This window comes from Gopherus flavomarginatus, chromosome 2 (genome assembly GCF_025201925.1).
Source record: "Gopherus flavomarginatus isolate rGopFla2 chromosome 2, rGopFla2.mat.asm, whole genome shotgun sequence".
Classification (NCBI taxonomy): domain Eukaryota; kingdom Metazoa; phylum Chordata; order Testudines; family Testudinidae; genus Gopherus; species Gopherus flavomarginatus.
Genome location: NC_066618.1, coordinates 126958819 through 126979699, shown reverse-complemented (window position 1 = coordinate 126979699; position 20881 = coordinate 126958819). Strand labels below are relative to the sequence as shown.

At 45.3% G+C, this 20881-nt stretch overlaps 1 protein-coding gene across 3 annotated transcripts in view; it reads right to left on the bottom strand.

Annotated features, from left to right (window-relative positions):
* Positions 1–20881, bottom strand: part of CLPTM1L (CLPTM1 like) — a 70708-nt gene that overhangs the window by 14441 nt on the left and 35386 nt on the right. For all 3 annotated transcript variants that reach the window (XM_050938224.1, XM_050938223.1, XM_050938225.1), the window contains exons 10-11: positions 15556–15621; positions 11233–11283 (exon numbers count right to left, since the gene is read on the bottom strand). In XM_050938224.1, the coding sequence (XP_050794181.1) occupies positions 11233–11283; positions 15556–15621 (117 nt within the window). The remainder of the gene's footprint in view (positions 1–11232; positions 11284–15555; positions 15622–20881) is intronic.

Here is a 20881-nt window from a genome sequence, read left to right as displayed (position 1 = left end):
TATATGAAGACTTCAGTCAAGCTTTTAGTTTTAAGACTATAATTTGATTGGGCACTTATTTATCTCCCTGCTGGAAGGTTAAAATTGGTAATTACATATTTTTACCTACCAAATTTGAAGAGAAAAGTAGCTGGTGAAAAGGAAGCTACTATGTCCAAAGAAGCAGAAATACAGATAAATACTTTTACTTTCTGTAAAGAAATACCATCTCAATTGGATTCCTAATCTTAGACTAAAATGTTTGAATGAAGTCTCAATTTTTTCAAATTAGAAAGGAACAAAAGTTCTCTAAAACAGTTTCAGATCGAAAAGAATTGCTGGTGACTTCGTAAAATACGTCACTAAAAAAGGAGGCAAACAGCCAGTTTACATGTTTCTCAAGAAGAGGACAATGCAGTTTGCATGACAAGCAAGACAAATGAAAGAATATGGTCCTTTGAATTACCATTAAGTTGAGATGTCAGACCACACATGCACAAGATGCTTCAGAATACATTCATACAGTTCCAGTAATCAAATATAAAGCACCATCTTAAGAAAGCAAAACCACCTGCCCATCTGTTTTGGGAGAAGACTACCTTCAGATTAAGGCGGTGACTTCCATCCGGAAATCAATGGTATGTCTACTCTGAATCTGGGAGTGAGTCTCTTAGCCTGGGTTGAAAGATTTGTGCTGACAACGCTTGTGCTAGTGCGCTGAAAACAGCTGTACAGATTAGCGGTCTCAAACTCAATTTACCTTAGGGCCAGTGCCAGTCCTCAAATCCTCCCAGTGGACCAATGTCACTGAAGATGGTGTTCAGAAAAGAAAACATTTATATTGTATTTTTTATTTAAAATTTCTTAGAAAGAATAAAACTGTCATACAGCTTTATACAATTCTTTGCCTGCCACAGAGTTTTTAGTGTTTGCCAGACACCTGGCAATGCTTCAGTTCTGTCAGTTTGCTGATGTTTGGCCTCAGTGACTGACCAATTAAAACCTTCAGGATCGCAGCTAGGTGAGCAGGATTGCAGCAAGGTGAGTTGTGTTCGGTATTTTGACTTGTTTATATTCATTGCGGAAAAAAGTGACGCTGCCTTTCTGGCTGACTCTGCCCGGTGACTAGTGATGGTATCTCTGTCCCTCTCCCGCAGTCAATGGGAGCTGCAGGGGGTGGCGCCTGCAGCAGACAGAGGCAGCACCATGGCTACATGCGTCTCTCCTCCGCGGCCCACAGTAGGGAGGTTCTCGGACCGCAGATGGCCCGTGGGTCAGGACTTTGAAACCCCTACTATAGATAGTGCTTTGTTCTTGGGGCTCGGTTGCAACTTAGAATCTCAAGCCTGGGGCAGTGGGGTGGGTTGAGAGACCACGCTGATCTTAACACAGCAAGGTTTAACACAGCTATTTTTAGAGGCACTAGCATGAGCCCCACCAGGATAAGTCTGTAGACATGGCCTGGGTGGCTTGCTCCCAGATGCAATGTAGACACAGAGACCCAGGCAAGGATTGTCAAATGAACATTGGTTCCAAGTATAAAACAACCCTGGTTACATACTGGGAAAAGAGTTTGGAGGAAAAGATAGAGTCTATTTCCCATACCTATTAAGAAACAAAATTTGCACAGGAGTGCAAACATCTGTCTGTATTACTATATGAATGACATAGCAGTGTTGAACAGATTTAGTAAGTTTTCCTGCATGTACTAGTGAGTGTTTTCTCTCTAGAAATAAGGTGGATGCTAAAAAACTTCAGAATCAAGGTCTTAGCTTATCTAAAATTCTGACAGCAAGCGAGTCTCAAAGACTTGTTCAGGAAGGGTATGTGACTCAAACTGATTCACAGATTAGATTCATACACAACACCAGAAGGGACCATTGTGATCCTCTAGTCGGACCTCCAGGATAACACAAGCCATAGGGCTTCCCTGAATAAATACCCATTTGAACTAGACCATATGTTTTAGAGAACCATCCAATCTCAATTTTAAAACTGCCAGTAACAGAGAATCTGCTACCACCATTGGTAAATTGTTCCAGTGGTTAATTTCCCTCACTGTCAAAAATGCGTGTCTTATTTCCAGTCTGAATTAGGACTGACCAAGACTACAATAAACATCTGTTACACTCTGTAGCCATTCTCTTCTACATGCAGTTGAGAAAGGTAACATACTGAATGACTGTGATATTCTGAGACTCTCTAGCATTACAAAAGACAATTTGTAGAACTGGTTCTAGAGATCCAGTCACAGTTAATCTATCTCATGAATCCATACAACCATTATGATGCCCCATCTAACAAGACTACTGAAATGTAGTCTAAATGTTGAGAAGGCAGAAAATGTGTTTTATTCAGTAATCAGAAAAGAATCCTGGAAAGGAGCTGGTACAATATCAGAGTAACTACTGTAGGCCTTGCTGGAGCCCTAGGCCTGGGTAAAAGTATGAATCAAAGGAGACTGAACCAAAGCAGACCTTGGTAGAATAACAGAACTAGGTATCAGCTAATCGAGTAAGCACATTCCTGAGAAGATGATATAGAAACACACAGACCCGACATAGGAAAAGGAGGGAATGACAGAATAAGGGATGAGTATGTTTTGTTTGAACTAACAGGTACAAGGCATAAGAATGGTAACTAATAACATCTAGAATGCAATATATAACTTGTTTTGATCAACGTAAAAAAGAGAAGTAATAGGAGAGGTATATTTGTATTGGCCTAGGGAAAACATATTCATTGAGTTGATACCTTGTCACTGGCATATACATGTTAATGTACCTGTAACCAGCGAGCCGGGGCACTGATATCCTGCTCTGTTGACAATAAACCTGGCCGAGACTGTACCACTGAATTGAGCCTATGGTCTTTCCTTATGATTTACATCAAGGTCTGCTGAATCAGCATCCTATAATCTACGCTGACACAGAAACATGGGAGGCTCAGGAACAGCAGCACTAGCAACAACTGCACCTATATTTTCCACTCTGTTGTCCCACTTAAGTTTTTAGGTTCACAGTTGTCACCTCTTGAGCTGAGACCTGCATCTCTCCTCCTAAATCTCAGCAGCCCCATCATATACTGTGAAATCCCCAGCAAGCCAGTCTACCTAAAGGCCAGCCCCTGTGCATTGTTCTCTCTCCAAAGGTCATGACACTGTTTTTACCAGTGACCACACAACTCCTTCTCAGCAGAGTACATTTATTTTAAGGACATAAAAAGTACACAGAGAACACATTTTTAAAAGTCCTGATATGCTCACTCCGTATACCAGGACTCACTAATCAATCTCTTGGGGTCTTAGTTAGTCTTCCAAACTTCCAGGAAGTATTGGGGTCCCCCTACAACCTAAAATCCTGTTTATTGAATCAAAAGGAAGACAGCATCCCCAAATTCAGCCTTAATATACTAAAAGCCCTTTTCCTAGTATCTGGAAAAATCCAGTCTGAACCAGTATATGTAAACCACCATGTAGTTTCATACTTCTCTGGAGCTGATGACAATCCTCAGGGACTGTACTAATCACTCCCTATTGTTTTTAGTTCTTGGAGGAGCTGTGGTAACCCTCCCTACATGGAGCCGCATACAAAGATAAAATAAAACATTCATAAACTTAATACAATATGGTTCCCAAAGCCACTGTGTGTGGTTGCAGTATCTGTAACAGGAGCCTCAAATGCCAAAGACGAGCCTTGAAAAAGGGTTAGTTCACCAAATACCCTCATCAGAGTACCTGTGAAGAATAAACATGAAGAGGACATTAAGGACCACCAGTTAAAGTCACCTAGGTGACTTTTCGTAGGTTTTTTTTTAAACCAAAAGTGTCATTGACACCAAAGAAACGCCTTCTCTTAGAGAAAGAGCTATAACACCAACAAGTGCATCAATTCATCTCCTGCACAGATGTTAGGGAATAAATCAAAAATCTCTAGAACTTGCCCAGGATGCAAGAAGTGTGGATATCTGAGCTAGAAGCAAGATAGCGGATCTCAACTCTATGCTACATACTGGAAAGAAGTGATCTGGACAACTATCTTCAATGGAAGACTTGATACAGAAACAATATGGCAACTAGAAAAAAATCTCTGGGACAAACCTTGGCCAAAGTAAATTAGAGAATGAGGTAATCTCATAGAAGGCAGATATATGGCATCTGAAAGAGAGCCTAAGAAATACTGTTTCAAGAGTTTGAGCAACCTTAGGTGTACTGAAAGTCAAGTCATAAGCTTAACTATAAATTATCAAACTTATAAGCAGGAAGAAAATCTCACTTCCCTTGGGTGTCAAAAGAACAGAGGAATGACATCAAGCTGAAACACCTGCCAGTAAGCAAACACAAGCATTAACTGAGTTCTGCCAGGCAAGTCATATCAGACAACTGAAGAAAATATTAGTTTCCAATATAATATAAAGTTTTAGAAAACCCCAGTCTCACCACCTGTGTGCAAGATCTAAAGGAATTTGTGCAATTCACTACACTCAGGAGTCCACTTTGTCTGAAGTGCATTGCTGAGGCACAGAACACTCTGAATTGGGAAGTTACTTACCTATATAGTAACTGGAGTTTGGGGGGTGGTTGGGAAAGGAGGAAGTAAACTGGAGGGTGTAGCCCTGGGAGACGGTGTTGAGGACCCATCAGTCCGAGGTCAGCTGTGAACACTTATGAGAACTGGCAGGGCGCAGCCAGGCATCCCATCAAAATCGCCTCTTCTCTGCTTGCCCCTGGAGGACCCAGGCTGCAGGTAGGCTGAGGCTCTCTCTGTGGGAGCCTCTTATAGTCCCACGACTTCTTATAAGTAGTCTCGTATTCTGAATTCGTGGCCTGAGCGGGAGTCTGCTGCAGCTTGAACTTAGATTTAGCCGGAGCTGGAGCACAGAAACCCAGAGTCTACAGGGTCATGCAGGAGTCTTTCAGGCCATGCAGCTTTGTATCTATTTGTTCCACAAACAGAGCTTTGCCATCACACGGGAGGGCCGCATCTAGCTGGACAGCCCAGAAAGCAGGAGCCACGACACCCTTCTCATGGACCCCTGAGGCCATGGACCGCGTGGACGTGTTCGCTGCATCCGAGGCTACCTGCAGGGTTGCCCTGGCAGCCACTGTACCCTCCTCCACCAGCGCTTTGAATTCCTTCCTGTTGCACTCCTGGAGGGAGTCCCTGAACTTGGGCCGGCAGCCCCACAGATTGAACTCATACCGGTCCAGGAGAGCCTGGTGATTCACCACCCATAACTGGAAGCTTGAAGACGAATAACTTTTTCTTCCAAATGAGTCCAGCCTTCTTGAATCTTTATTTTTTGAGGTAGGGACTGGTTGGTCCTGCCGTTCCCTGTGGCTGATCGAGTCGACCACCAGATAGTTAGGAGCAGGGTGGGTGAATAGGTATTTATGCCCCAGGGCAGGTACAAAATACTTGCATTCACCATCCCCTCATGGAAAGGCAAGGACACCTTGCCCGGTGCCGAGGAGGACAGAACATTAAACAGGGAGTCTGAGGGCTCCTCGATCTCCTCTGCTTGGAGATGGAGGCTTGTTGCTACCCTTTTAAAGAGTTCTTGATAGGCCCTAAAGTCCTCCTGTGGGCTGGAAGGAGGAGTGGCCTTAATCGCCTCATCCAGGGAGGGTGAGGAGGCCAGTGCAGTGCTTAGTGTTTCCACTGGCACCAGAGGGTCCACCACCTGGTTAGTCTCCAGGCACAGTGCCGAGGATGTACATTCCACCGTCTCCTTCCTTGGGGGTCTGGAGAGGGAGGCCGATGGCTCTTCTGAGGCTCCAGCCACCAAGTAAGCCCCCGCTGGGGGCTGCATCTGAGGCCACGGTGTCCACTGGTACCACTGGGCCAGCCAAGAGGCACGGCACTACTGCACCTACTGTGGCACCAGCAGAGCTGGCTGTTCGGCTTGGATCATCAATGGATGACTATGAAGGGAGGCCGAGCTGACATATGACCTGCTGCTGTTCCTGGACCAGGAGAGCAGTGCCCAACATGGGTCTAGCCTCTGTCCCGGGTTTACTTCAGTATCGCGGCGAAGAAGTTTTCTTCCTAGCCTTCTTGGCATGCCCCATGGACAGGGAGTGGTGCTGAGTAGTTGATGGCACCGAAGGGTTGCTGTGCACTGACACCATGGTGCCCAGTGCTGACTTGGAGCGGCATGCCAGAGCCGTGGTCAGCACTGACTTCATCAGAATAGCCCGGAGCCTAATGTCCCTTTCTCTCTTGGTCCGAGGCTTAAACGACTTGCAAATCTTGCAGTGATCGCTGAGATGGTTTCCCCCAAACAGCGTAAACAGACTGCATGCAGATCACTCACTAGCACAGATTGCCTACAAGTGTCGCACGACTTAAAACCCGGGGCATGCGCTCTAGCTAACCTAAACTAACTAAACAATTAACTAACTACAGGTACCATACACTGAACGAACAAGCAGTTCTGGGGACGAGCTAGAGCAGAGCCGTTCCGAAGCACCTTCACTGGTGGCAAGAAGGAACTGAGGGCGGGGGGAGGAGTGCGCAGCACCCCTTATACCATGCCATGGAGGCATCATTCCAGGGGTCGCTAGGGCGCTCCCCTACGGGTACTGCTATGGGAAAAACTTCCGGCACCAGCGCATGTCGCAAGCATGCACACCTATTGTGGAATACACATGAGCAATCACTCAAAGAAGAAAGACAGTTCCCCAAAAGAGGGGTAGACTTCAGAATTAGGGGAATGTATACACCTCTGACCAGGTTGTCAAAACTGGTGCTTTTGTGACCAGCGCGTACGTGTACGTCTGTAAGATGGTTGGGTCAACAGAGTGCTACCTTCTCCTGTGAAAGTGTTGGTTTTTTCCTTGGAGACTTGCTAGATCTTTGGTGGAAGACATGGAATAATGAGCTCAGACTTCTATGGTGCATCTCTGCTTTCAGTAATGCTTTCTTTTAGGGGCCAGAGTGTATACCCCCAGCAATTCCACCCTTGAGGCCTCATCCGCTGTGGCACTAAGGAGTTCAGCACCTTTGAATAGAAGATCCTCCACAGTGGATTCAACTTCTCTGGGAAATCCAGATCCTTGCAGCCACAATGACCTATACATAACTGTGGCTGCAGCAATAAGAACGGCGCCAGATGCTTCAGAGGAAATTAACAGAATAAAGCAATTATTGAGTCATACATCCCTTGTTGTCCATTCTCAGTTTCTGGCTATCAGATTTAGGGACACCCAGTGCATGGGGTGGCATCCCCGACCATCTTGGCTGACAGCATACCATGGATTTATATAGTGTCATTATGATATTTCATGTCTTATAATCTATCCCCTTCCTAAGGGTTCTTAAAATTAAAATTTTTTTTAATGCCACTGTACAGTGAGCAGTTTCATAAAATGATACATGATGACAGCAAGATCTCTTTATTGAGTGGTAACAGCTAATTTAGACCCCATCATTTTGTATGTACAGTTGGGATTATGTTTTCCAATGTGCATAACTTTCCATTTAATCAACACTGAATTTCATCTGCCATTTTATTGCCCGGTCAGCCAGTTTTGTGAGATCCCTTTGAAATCTTCACATAGAGTGGGAAGTGATATCAGCTGTATCCAGAGCTGCCTGGAGATTGGTTTTTACCACTAACTGCTCTGCTGTGATCAGAGAAGCAAGCTCTTTCTAGAAATCAGACAGACTGTTATTTGTGAAAAACAGTGAATTTCTCAAAGATACAAAAAAATCTTACCTCAACATTAGGGCTTGATAATTAACAAGCCAGAATTGCATGCTTGCTGATTAGATTTTCTGCCAAATGAACCTAATCTTTTTGGCTCTCCCTCCTTTGCTGTTGCCCTGTTTTATCTTGCTTTCTCATTAGCCAATGTCACTACCAGAGATGATAGAACAGGATGGGTATAAAAAATATTCAGCACCCTTGGGTGGAACTTGTTATTTTCTGTCCCCCTTTTGAGAGGCGTGAGTACTGCTGCAGGGGTACACCACAGCACCTGGATGAGTCCATTATATACTCTGTGGATAAAGCCACTCTCCCAGAAGATGTAGACTGCAGGATATCAACTAACACATGCTGAGTCCTGACATTTAAAGTGCCTCCCCTATTCTCTTTAAAAGGCCTTGGAACACCTTCAAAATATCAGGTTGGGAACCCAATGAGGAGACAACTTGTTTGGGAAGGAAGCCCATCACCAGCTGGAACCCTATTTGTGGAGGAGTATCTTCTCCCTGTTATACTCTGGAACTAGGGAGGGCTGCAGTGGTAAAAGAGAAGGTGCAGCTAGGGGGACTGTATCTGTGGATGGGGGACATAAAAGTCTGTCCGCCTAGTTGCAAGCTTCTCAGGATGGCCCAGGAGCCCCAGCACGACCATACGTTGATCTGGTAAGTTCTACATAGCCATGGTGTCAGAAACCAGGAGGGTTGGGGTCAGTTTGAGTCCCAATGTCTCTATCTGGAGGAGCCCCATGTACTCCTGCAGGACACACAACAGTGGAGTGGAGGCTGGAGAAGAGGTGGTGTGTTGCTGATCCATCTCCTTTGACCCTACAGAAGTAGATCCAGAGATGGTGTGCAGAGGGTCTTGGTGTTATCGGTGGCGGTGCAGATATAGATAGATGGCTACAATCCTGCTAACAGCAGTGAGGTGGAGACTCTAGCTCCCATAGAAGCTCTAGACCTCTCAGTGCCATGAACCCTGTCAGTACTAGTTGCAGTTGTGGAGTGCCTGGACCACCTGGTGACAGAAACTGTCTGTCCAGAGAGTGCCAATGTAAAAGTGGTAGGTTGTGGTGCTCATAGTTTGCAGTGCTGCTGTTAAGTCCAAAGCAGTCAGTGATGTAATTGGTGCTAGATCTCTCATGACGGCTAGTCTTTGAGTCAGTGTCTTAAACTGACTGACCTTCTGTGGAAACCTCAATGAATTGAGATGTCTTGACAGTTTGATGCGGAGGAAGGGGGTCTTCTCAAGCAACCGCTGGTGGGTGATCTGCTCTTGGAGATCCCTACTCTGGGAGTTATCAGAATGCTCCTTCTCTCCCATGGAATGCCTATATGCATATGAAAACGAACCAGTGTTTGTGCTCTTTGGCGCTGGATCTCACAGAGAGAGGTCTAGACAGCCTGATCCAAGGCGGGTCTCAGATTCATTCAGAAGGAATACCTTAAGTCTTTCTTCTCTGACCTCACATGTCCTTGAAATAAAAGATCTGCAAGTGGAACACTTCCTTGGGATGTATGACTCTCCAAGACAACAGAGGCATTTCTAGTACTCATCAATGGGCATAGTTCCTTCACATGAAGGGCAGTTCTTACAGCCATTTTAGTGTTTTTTTGGTCAACAGGCAGAAAGCTTCTTAGTTAGCATGGATGACTAACTAGAAACAACTAACAATTACAAGCTGGACTGCGTGGGGAACAGCAGGGTCTGTATTACCGACCACAAACGCTCTGTCTCATCGATGTCAGGAGGCAGCTGAGAGCAACTGATCGCAGTTGACACACACTGCCCTTACATGCCCTTGCTGGAGAAGCATCAGGGTGCAGGCATGCCGTACAGATAATGCTGGCCAAAAGTCTCAAGTGCTTGCAGTAGATGAATATCAGAAGTGGAATGTGCATATGGACAATCACTGGAAGGAGATGTAGGTTCTGATGCTTCCAAGGGATCTTACAGTATGATGTCATTCAAAACAGATAGACTCGGTCTTCATAACTGATGAAGGCCCAGATATAATTTACAATCAGTCATGATCTAACATGTGGGTCTGCATAAAAAACAGTGTATTCTCTGTTCAAATTAATAACAACTTTGATTAGTTCAAAAAAAGTTGGCTAGCTTTAGTGTAAGAATTAAGGACAGCTAAACATTTTACATGCAAATCTTAAATAAAGTTGAAGATGAGATATTCACATATTCAGACAAATTTATTTGCAATTCTATAATGACTTGGAACCCAGGTCTCCTGACTCCCAGTCCTCCTATTCAAAGAAAAAGGCCATGCTACCACCACAAAAACATATAATATGGCTTTGGTCAGAGGTGGTATCACACTTCCAGGTAATAAAGGCTAATACTGTTTCACTGTGTTTCCTCTTCACCTTTCATTTCAGGAGAGAGGAAAGATGGAGTAGTCTGCATTGGAGACAAGTGTGGGTAACTGGCACTAGCAGGTCCAAACCTCCTGACAGTATGGTAGGTAAAGGCAGCACTAAGACTTTGGCACTGAAATGAGATTTGTAGGTCTCAACATTAGTACACAGAATGCCTCAGCACTAGAGACTGAAGTATTTTTTGACTTCATAGTCAATGAACTCTTTGGCAGAGACTGGGAACCAAAGGAAGTAATTCAAGTCCAAGGCACCTTTGTAGTTTTCAGCACCAGACCACTCCCAAAATACCACGAGTTACTAAGGATTTGTTTTTGCTACCATACTAGAGTCTTTTCAAAAAAGTTCAGAGGGAGAGTGCCGAAGTCAGCTTTTGAAGCCCTGAACAGGAATCTTTGGGGACTGTCAAAGGCCAGTGGGGACCATGCGCAGTTCCCAAGTCAGCAGCTGAGGGCTTATGGACTGCATTAACAAAAAGGTCTGATGCATGAGCTACCAGCCCTGGGGAGGTAAACCATGGCAGACTTCATCTGTCCAGAGGATATGTTTCCCCAAAACAAAAAGACAACTGGCATCCATCAGACTGGAAAAATCCCTAGCCTTAGAGCATACCACTTAAATAATTTCTTCAGATTTGCCACAATAAAGTGCATGCTGAAGCAACTTAAAATTCAAGATTTACCTCAAAATTATAGTAAACTCTCAAGACCACCTACACCACTGCTATTTTAAAACTGCATACCAAAACACAGGTTTTTGTAGAAGGAAGGGACATTTAAAGGTTAACAGTGATCAGTTGTTTTTTTTTAAATCAAGAAATACACTCTAGTTCAGCCACAAGTTATTGGGATAAATGCAGGAACTGGGTGGAAGTCTATGGTCTGCATTGTGCAAGAGGTCAGACTAGGCTGTTATGGTCCCTGCTAGCCTAAAAAAGAATACATGAATTCCATGGACACTGAACACAATAATTGTATTTGTTTTTGTCTGCTTTCGTTAGGAAGACTCAAACTAATATTTGATCTAATTCTCTACACTATCTTTTTGCTATCCAGCAGAAGACTGAAAGGTGCAATCTCCTTGCTGGAGAACAAGTCCCACTACACATTTGATTAAATCACCAACATGTCAACAATATTACAGGATTGTGTCTTACCTGGGTATCATATTCCTCAGTTCTCTTTTCAGATTCATTGTATGCACCAAACTGTATTAGATTTAACAGAGAGAAGTAATCATAATTGGTTTAGACAAATAAAACAGAAGAAGAGGAAAAATACAGTACTTTGTTAGGAAAAAAAGTCAGGATCAGCATAAAATTCAAAGGAAACTCCAATGATATTAGGTCTAGCTGCAATCTAAAATAAGGACGATGACAACTAGCAACAGGATTTTTGAAGTTGAGGGGAAAAAAGTGCAATATAAGCACTATCCTAAGACGAGGAGTTTGATCTGGAATTTCTTTGCTAAATACTACATGAGCCATCACAAGACAACTCATTTTTCAATACCATTCTTGACAGAAGAAAGCTACAAAGGTTCAAGAAATCTGTCGAGCCCATGGGTATACTGTAGTTGGCTCAAGTTTCACTGATTAAAGCTAAGCTTGTAAAGATGAAAAACTTGCTACTAATTTTCATTATACAATATAAAACTTAATACAAATCTACAAATGCTTCAAGAGCATACAGCACTCAGAGCTACAACCCTCACTCTCTTCAACATGATGCAGACAGAAAATTGAGCCCTTCAGCCATTGACTGTACAATAGCCTATACAGAAACTGATTAAATCAAAGAAAAACTACACTTAAAGACCTAAATAATAGGCAAAGGTCCTTAAAGCAGCATCACACCCTGGTCTTATTTTAATGCCCAATAATTATTTGGGACAAAAGAATTATCAATTAAAAGTTAAACATCTCCACTCCCACCTACCTTCAGTTAATAGAGACTCATGAATAATGTCCCCCAGAAATGCAAAGGAAGCCCAGACAGAGTTAAAGTTCCTTATACAGTTAATGTAGAACATTAACGAGAAAAAAAAAGGTTTGACAAAACACACTTTTCAAGTCTTTATACTTCATAAAGAAGAGCAAGACCACATTGTAAAACATTCTCTGCTGGTCAAATTCAACACAACCAACATTGTTTGTGAAAGCAAAATGTATTTTCCCCGCAGCCAATGGTATTATCCAGCAGGACGTATCCACTTCTAGCTCCATAGCAAGCAAGACTTGCTTCCTAAGTGAAAGAATTGTGAAAAACATCGGTTTTTAAAATACAATCCCACATCTGGTGAGTTTTCCAGGTTTCTTCCTTTCCTCCCATCCTTTTATTGATTTCATCATACTCAAATATTTATATTAATGGAAAATTTGAAAGTTTTTGGATACTAGAAATATCAGTCTCATTTTAATCTGTGAATGAAAACTAACTATTCTAAAAATTTAAGTGATGAGACAAAATGGTTACTTACCCTGTACAGTAGATGATATTCTTTGAGATGTGGGTGCAGATATGTATTTTACTCAGGTGTGCCTGAGCTCAATGCATCAAAGCCAGAGAACTTCACTTAGCATTACCTGTTGGGGCCACTCTTGCTTCCTCTGGCCCTTATGCCCCCTCTTATGGCTAGTAAAGGCAGCGCTGTCACAACCACCTCAGTTCTCTGACACAAGAATCTAAGACTGGATACACCAATGCAGAGGGAACAGGAGGCAGCGTGTGGAATATAGGTCTGCACCCACATCTCGAAGCACAGTTACAGTACAGGTAAATAACGTTTTTTCTTCTTCGAGTGGTTGCAGACAGATGTTCCCCATAGATGACTCACAAGCAGTTACCAATAGAGGTGGAACTTGGGAGTTTATTTAAATAATGAGTGAAAAACTTCCTGGACAAAGTTTCCAGCTGATCTAGATGTCATTGTAATAGCATAATGCTTGCGAAAAGCATGTATGGAAGACCAGGTAGCATCCCTAGAAACGTGCAATATAGAAACGTCACTGAGAAACACGACAAAAGCCATTTGAGCCCTCACAGAATGAGACACTAGTCTCTGTTGAGTTGTGGTCTGTGCTACCCCATATGCTGTAGTAATGCAGAAGTAATCCACCTGGAGATTGTCTGTGTGGAAACATCCTGATCCTTCATCCAATCTACGTAAGATAAAAAAGTTAAAGCAATGCCCAGAAGAGTTTAGTCCTTTCCAGATAGAATAACTTTGATCATCTCACATCCAAGGAATGAAGAAGCTGCTCATCAGCATTTGAGTATGGCTTAGGGAAAAATACAGGTAAGTATATTGTTTGGTTAAGATAAATTGTGACATCACTGTAGACAAAAACTTGAGGGAATGACTTCAAGGTCACCTTGCCTTTGAAAAACTGAGTATATGAAGGACCTGCCATTAAGACCTGCTACTCAGAAGTTCTCCTGGATGAAATTACGGCAAGAAGAAAAGCTGTCTTTTGGGAAAGGAGAGAGAGCGCAACTGGCTAGGGACTCAAATGGAAAATCCATGAGGGCAATCAGTATGGTACTGAGGTCCCATAAAGGAATCAATTCTTTAACAGACAGAAACAGGAAGACAGCACCTTTTAGAAATCTAACCACCATGGAGTTAGAAAATAATGTCTCCCCTTAGACTGGAGGGTGAAATGCTGAAACCATTAAGTGAGCCCTCAGTGACTTCAGTGATAGACCTGAGGACTTAAGAAGTCACAGGTAACCCAAAATGTCTTGAATACATGCTAATGTTGGCTGAACTCCCCTTGCCAACAACCAAACTGAAAAACCTAGTAGAAGGTTTTCTGCTAGTAAGTGGAACTTGTTGCACTGCTTGTGAGCATTGCTCTTCCAGGTCATCTAACCATGTAGCATCCACTCAATTAGGTGCATACTGCTCACAGCTGCATGCCATATCTGATCATGGTGTTGTGTCAGAAGGCAGGAACGAGAGGAAGAAATCTGGGAGGTAGAATAGACATACTGTGAAGGTCGGAGAAGCAACACTGTTATGGCCAAGCCGCTACAATGAGTGTTAAGTTAGTATGATCCAACTTCAGTCTCAGAATCACCTGAGGGATGAGTGGTATCGAGGGGAAGGCATACATAAGGACTGATCCCCAATTCAAATGGAAAGCTTCAGTTAATGAGCCTTAAATGGAGACCCACTTGAGAGCAAAACTGACTGCATTTCTTGCTGTCTTTCACTGAAAATAACTCCACTGTCAGAATGCCTCTTCCTTGAAAATGGACCTCAGCACATCACTCTTCAGAGATCACTCATGATTCTGAGAGAAGTTCCTGCTGAGGTGACTGGCCAAGTGATTCTAAGCACCTGGGCAAGTTAGCAGTTGTGTAAATGAGGTTTTCCATGATGCACAATTGCCAAAACTTTATTGCTTTCTGACAAAGCTAGGGAGCGTGCTCCTCCTGGCTTGTTCACATAACACATTGAGGTTGCATTGTCAGTGGGACCCTACTCTTGTGCTTATGAAAACAGTGCTTACTCTCATGGTAGAAGCCCAGTGAAGGGTCCCTGACTTTACTGCTTCCCCCTTCTGTGTCAGATCTTGTGCTAGGAGGTGCACTCTTCTATAACTCTGGCAGATATGCGGGGGCAGAGTCCAACTGGGTCCTCATTGCTTTCTTCCTGAGTTGCTTCTTAAGGCAGAGTTCTTGTGACTGCAGGGTCCAGGCGGGAAAGGACTGACAGATACTGCACCTAGTGGAAGCATCACTGACTGAGAAGGATCAGGGACATGACAATTTTTGAAACCTGGTATCCTAGGGATAATCTAAATCCTATACTGGGGAAGCTAAACGGTTCACTGAGGTGGGGATTATACCTGTTACTAAGTATACTTTAAAATTACTAACACTAAGTACACTACAGTAAAAATAACTATAAAACTTTGAAATATTTACAGATTTGAAGACAAAGAAGACAGAAAGAAGGGCTCCAGATACTGGACACTGCAAACTAAGCCATGCAGTGGTAAACAGGAACTGGATAGGCGATTAGTCCACAGCACCCCATATACCTGTGGTGTGTGAGAAGAGCAAGGGTGCAGACACAGACCAATTGACACTGCAAGAATTCTCTGGTCTCAGGCATGTGAAGTGCATTCACACCCCAAAGTGGAATACACACAGGGACTGGCACTCAAAGAACTCTCTGTTTTGCAGAAGATGTCTTAATCTTTTCAGTTCAGTGGCAAATAACATTTCTATCCTCCAGCAGTAATAATGGAAGACTGATATGTGGTTTTCTGTAGCTACTTCTGTAACTTTTTTAATTGAATCACATTATACAAATGGGTGAACACAGCATCATTTGTATACTTCCAGACATTATACATCTTCATATTTTGTTTAGTTGAATTTTATTTTAAAGTAAGCTGTTCACTAACCTCTGAGGGAGCAGAGAGCTCAATAACGCTAGTCATTATGAAAGAGCTAAGGTACTATACCTGGATTGTCGACCTCATGCCTCTCCATATAACTGTCATTTTCAGTGCTTTCTTCACTTTCCAGAGCTGTGGTTTAAATTACAAAAATACAATGCTTATATATCAAGAACAACTTATTAATCACAACTAAAGATATCAAAATCTAGTTCTTAGACTTGAAGAGCAGGTTACTTACCTGTAAGTGGAGGTTCTTCAAGATATGTGGTCCCTATCTGTATTCCACTGTGGGGGCACAGGACACCAATAGCAGTATTCATCGACCCACACATATGTAGCCACGTGGTCCAGGTGAGGTTACATGAGGCTGTGTGGGGTGATGCCCTCTCGGTCACCCTTTTACTGCTGAGCAGCGTGGCATGCAGCAGATGGGACGGAGGGCAGGTATTGGAATACAAATAGGGACAACACATTTTGAAGAACCTTCAGTTACAGGTAAGTAACCGCCTCTTCTTCTTCAAGTGATGGTCCCTATATATATATTCCAAATATGGGTGAGATCAAGCAGTGATCAGCGCAGAGGTGGGTGCGAGGATGCAAGAGGCATTGCAGTCTGGAGGACAGCATGGCCCACAGCTGGGTCTGCTGCTGCCTGGTTGATTGCGTAATAGGTAGTGAAGGTATGCACAGAATGCACGTTACCACTCAGCAGATGTCATGCCAGGAGATGTCTGCCGGGGAGACAGCTGTTGCCACCTGTGCCCATGTTGAGTGCACTGTAATTGTGCTGGGTGGCAGGGTATTGGATAGCATATACCTACGCGGATGCATGCAGAGACTCACTTTGCGATGCATTGGGAGGGCAGGACTTGGCCCATGGATCTGTCTACAGTGGCCACGAAGAGATGTGAGGAGGCATGAATGGTGCGGGTTCTGTCAAGGGACAACGCCAGCACACAGTGGACATCTAGGAAATGCAGGCTCCTGTCTGCAGGAGTGGCGTGCGGCTGAGGACAGAAAACTGGAAGGTGAATCGATACGTTGAGGTGAAACACTGAGACTACCTTCCGGAAGAATCTGAGGTGGAGGCGTAACGAAACCTTGTCTTTAGGGAAAACTGTATTGGGGGAGGAAGCGGGGGAGAGGAGGTCAACCATCATGGCCACCTGTTCGCTGAGCCACCAAGCAGAAGTGATAGCCACAAGGAAGATGACTTTCATGGAGTGGTGGAAGAGGGAGGTTGTGGCCACAGGCTGGAACAGAGTCTGGTGAGGGTGGAGAGGACAAGTTTGAGGTCCCAGGGAGGTATGGGCTTTCACACTGGCAAGAAGCTGTTAAACAGGCCCTTGAAGAAGCGGGCAGTGGTGGAGTGGGTAAATACTGAGCAGCTTTCCACAGGGGTGAGGAAGGCTCTTAGCGCTGTCAGGTTCACCTGGATAGAGCTGAAGTTAACGACTGACGTCTTAAGTTCCAAGAGGTTTCCAGGATGGTAGCGATGGAGATGGCCCCAAGGGAGAGGTGCTGGTACCGAGCCCAAGAGGTGAAAGATTTCCATTTTGCCACATAGCAAGCTCTTGTGGAGGTCCACCTACTGCATTTAAGGATGTGCTGCGCCAGCGGCAAACAAGCACTGTCTATACAGGAGCCCAAACCAAAAACCAGACCATGAGGCAAAGGGAGCCGGGACTGGTATGACAGACTCTGGCTTGGTCGTGGGTGAGGCGGTCCAGGACTGTGTGGAGTGGGAGGGAAGAGGGGCAGACAGAGAGCCTGAGGAGGTCAAGAAACAAAAACTGGCAGTCAATATGGATTCACCAAGGGCAAGTCATGCCTGACCAACCTGATTGCCTTCTATGATGAAATAACTGGCTCTGTGGATATGCGGAAAGTGGTGGATATGATACATCTTGAGTTCAGCAAAGCTTTTGATAGTCTCCCACAGTATTCTTGCCAGCAAGTTATAGTATGGATTGGATGAATGGACTATAAGGTGGATAGAAAGCTAGCTAGATTGTCAGACTCAATGGGTAGTGATCAATGGCTCGATGTCTAGCTGGTAGCCGGGATCAAGTGGAGTGCCCCAGAGGTCGGTCCTGGGGTCCATTTTGGTCAACGTCTTTATTAATGATCTGGATGATGGGATGAAATGCACCCTCAGCAAGTTTGCAGATGACACTAAGCTGTGGGGGAGAGGTAGATATGCTGGAGGGTAGGCATAGGGTCCAGAGTGATCTAGACAAATTGGAGGACTGGGCCAAAAGAAATCTGATGAGATTCAACAAGGACAAGTTCAGACTCCTGCATTTTGGAACAAAGAATCCCATGCATCGCTATTGGCTGGGGACCGACTGGCTAAGCAGCAGTTCTGGAGAAAGGACTTGGGGATTACAGGGGATGAGAAGCTGGATATAAGTCAGCAGTGTGCCCTTGTTGCCAAGAAGGCCAATGGCATATTGGTCTGTATTAGTAGGAGCATTGCCAGCAGATCGAGCAAAGTGATTATTCCCCTCTATTCAGCACTGGTAAGGCCACTCCTGGAGTATTGCATCCAGTTTTGGTCCCCCCACTACAGAAGGGATGTGGACAAATTGGAGAGAGTCCAGCGGAGGGCAACAAAAATGATCAGGGGGCTGAGGGAACTGGGATTATTTAGTCTGCAGAAGAGAAGAGTGAGGGGAGATTTGATAGCAGCCTTCAACTACCTGAAGGGGGGTTCCAAAGAGGATGGAGCTAGGCTGTTCTCAGTGGTGGCAGATGACAGAACAAGAAGCAGTAGTCTCAAATTGCAGTGGAGGAGGTCTACGTTGGGTATTAGGAAACACTATTTCAGTAGAAAGATGGTGAAGCACTGGAATGGGTTCCCTAGGGAGGTGTGGAATCTCCATCCTTAGAGGTTTTTAAGGTGTGGCTTGACAAATCCCTGACTGGGATGATTTAATTGGTGTTGGTCCTGCTTTGAGCAGGGGATTGGACTAGATGACCTCTTGAGATCTCTTCCAACTCTAATATTCTATGATTCTATGACCATAGCCTGGCCCTGGCAGATCATGCGGAGGACCTGGGGAAGGAAAAGAATGGGGGAAAGGCGTAACTAAGTTCTCCCTGCTAGGGCACGAGAGCATCGCCTTGAGAGTTGAGCCCCTGGGCTTTCTGGGAGCAGTAAAGAGGGAACTTGTGTAATGAAAAGGTCCCAGTGAGAGGTGTCCCAGGTCTAGCAGATGGAACGGAGAGTGGGGCAGTCCTGGATAGTGTTCTAGACCTCTTAGGGGAAAAAGGAGCCACAAGTCTTGGCATATAATGACCCCGATTGCTAAAGACTGAGAGGACGTATCTGCAGCATCCATGGCCACTTGGAGACTCACTTTAATTGCCGGCAGCCTTCTTCCAGAAGGGCACAGAAGTGTTGCTGCTTTTCCTGTGGCAGGTTGTCCAGGAACTCTGCGAACTTGGCGTAATTGTGGAACTCATACTTCGCAAGCAGAGCCTGGTAGTTGGCAATATGAAATTGCAATGCTGCCGAGTAGACCTTCCTGCTCAAAAGGTCCAGGTGCTTGCCCACCTGCCCTGGAGGAGTGGATTTATGGGTGTGCTGGCAGACGCATTCAGTCACTGCATGTATCACAAAAGAATTGGGGGAGTGGGGGTGGGAAAAGAGGAAATCTACCCTCTTAGCTGGGACAAAGTACCAGTGTCCTGTCCATTTCAGTGTGGAGACACAGGAAGCCGGCATGTGCCAGACCACTCTCACAGGTTGCAGGATAGCACTGCGAACAGGCAGTGCTACCCAGATGTCCCTTGGGGTGCAGGGTGTCCACCAATTGATGGTGCTGATCCTGCTACCTCCTCCAGGGGTACAACCAGGTCCATGGCCACTTACTGTAGTAGATACTGATACTGCTTCTGGTTGTCAGGAGGCAAAAACATGAGTGGTATAAAGCTTTGGGAGTGAGGAGGCCGTCGGTACTAGTGGGCCGGAATGCATAGGCTTGAAGCATCCCTCCTGTAGCAGTACCGATGCCTCTGCTGGAGTGGGAGGTTCGTGCGGAGTGAGCAGCAGAGAACGAGGGTAGGGCAGCTAGAGATGTGCTGACTGGAGAGGGGCTCACATTGTCCCAAGATCTGGGAAATGTCCCTGTGAGAAGTCAAAGAGCGAGGTGGTGTGTGCAGTGAACAGACGGACGGATGCTGAAATGCAGGCAGGACAGGTGGTGTGCACCCTGGGGAGAGTTCCAGGCAGGTAATTGGCATGGTGGGTGGTGGGGCCATTGGGTCTTCCTTCTTCACCTTACCCTCAGAGAGAGGAAGCTTAGTTGGTGGTGCGGCGGAGTCTGCGCTTGATGGCTCAACTGACCTGGGGCAGTTCAGGGAGGAAGTGCTGTGCTTGGAGGCAGCCTGCAAAGGGGACCTGCTCCAATACCCATGCAAGTGCTTCTGGCTCTCAAGCTTGGGTTTGTCCCAGACCGCTGGCTCACTAAGAATGAGAGAAGGCACAATGCATAGTTTTTGAACCCTGGAACATGGGGCATAGTCCCTGGGGAAGGACACAGAAAATTGACTACACTACACTCAGAACTACACACAGCGATCTAAAGAGAAAAACAAAAGAAGGCTAGCTACAAATAAATGAAAGGGCTTTGTTAGCCATAACTACCATTGCAGCGGAAGAGGGATTCTGACTTCAACCATGTGATGGTACAAGGAAACTGAAGGCATTGCTCCGCACAGCCTCATATAACTTTGCCTGACCATGCGGCTACAGACATTGCTCATGCGGGTCAACGGACACTGCTACATAAATTTTCTGGCTCCAACACATAGCATGCATGCACACCCACGTTTGGAATACATATAGTAGGCATGCCAAACTTCCTGACTATCCGAGACGCATACGACAATCTTTGTAAGTTCGAGAGTCAGGGTGCACTGGCCAGGACTCAAGACTTTCAGCCCTGCTCCTGGTGAAGCACCAAGCCCTGGCAGGTGCACCCTATAGGCCGGAAGCCCTGAGCCCTGGCAGGCATGCCCCAGGACAGCCCTCCCTGATGGGCAGAATGTCTGGAGGTGACACATGGCGGGGGCAGATGGCGTCACCCTCTCCCCCCCTCCATTTTTCCCAGGGTTTGTTGGCCTTGCTCAGTCACATGGTGCCATCAGGCCCCCTCCCTGCATGGCAGCTGCTGGAGCTGACAAGCTTGGAGCTGCGGCCATGGGGAGAGACAACGACAAAGAGCAGGGAGCTGCAGGGACAGCCACTGCTTTTGCTGCTGCTTCTCCCCATGGAACTAAAACAGCAGCCCCTCCCTGCAGCTCCCAGCTCTTTGCTGTTGCCTCTCCATAAGGAGCTAACACCTGGGAACTGGAGGGAGGGGCTGCTGAGGGTAACAGAGGA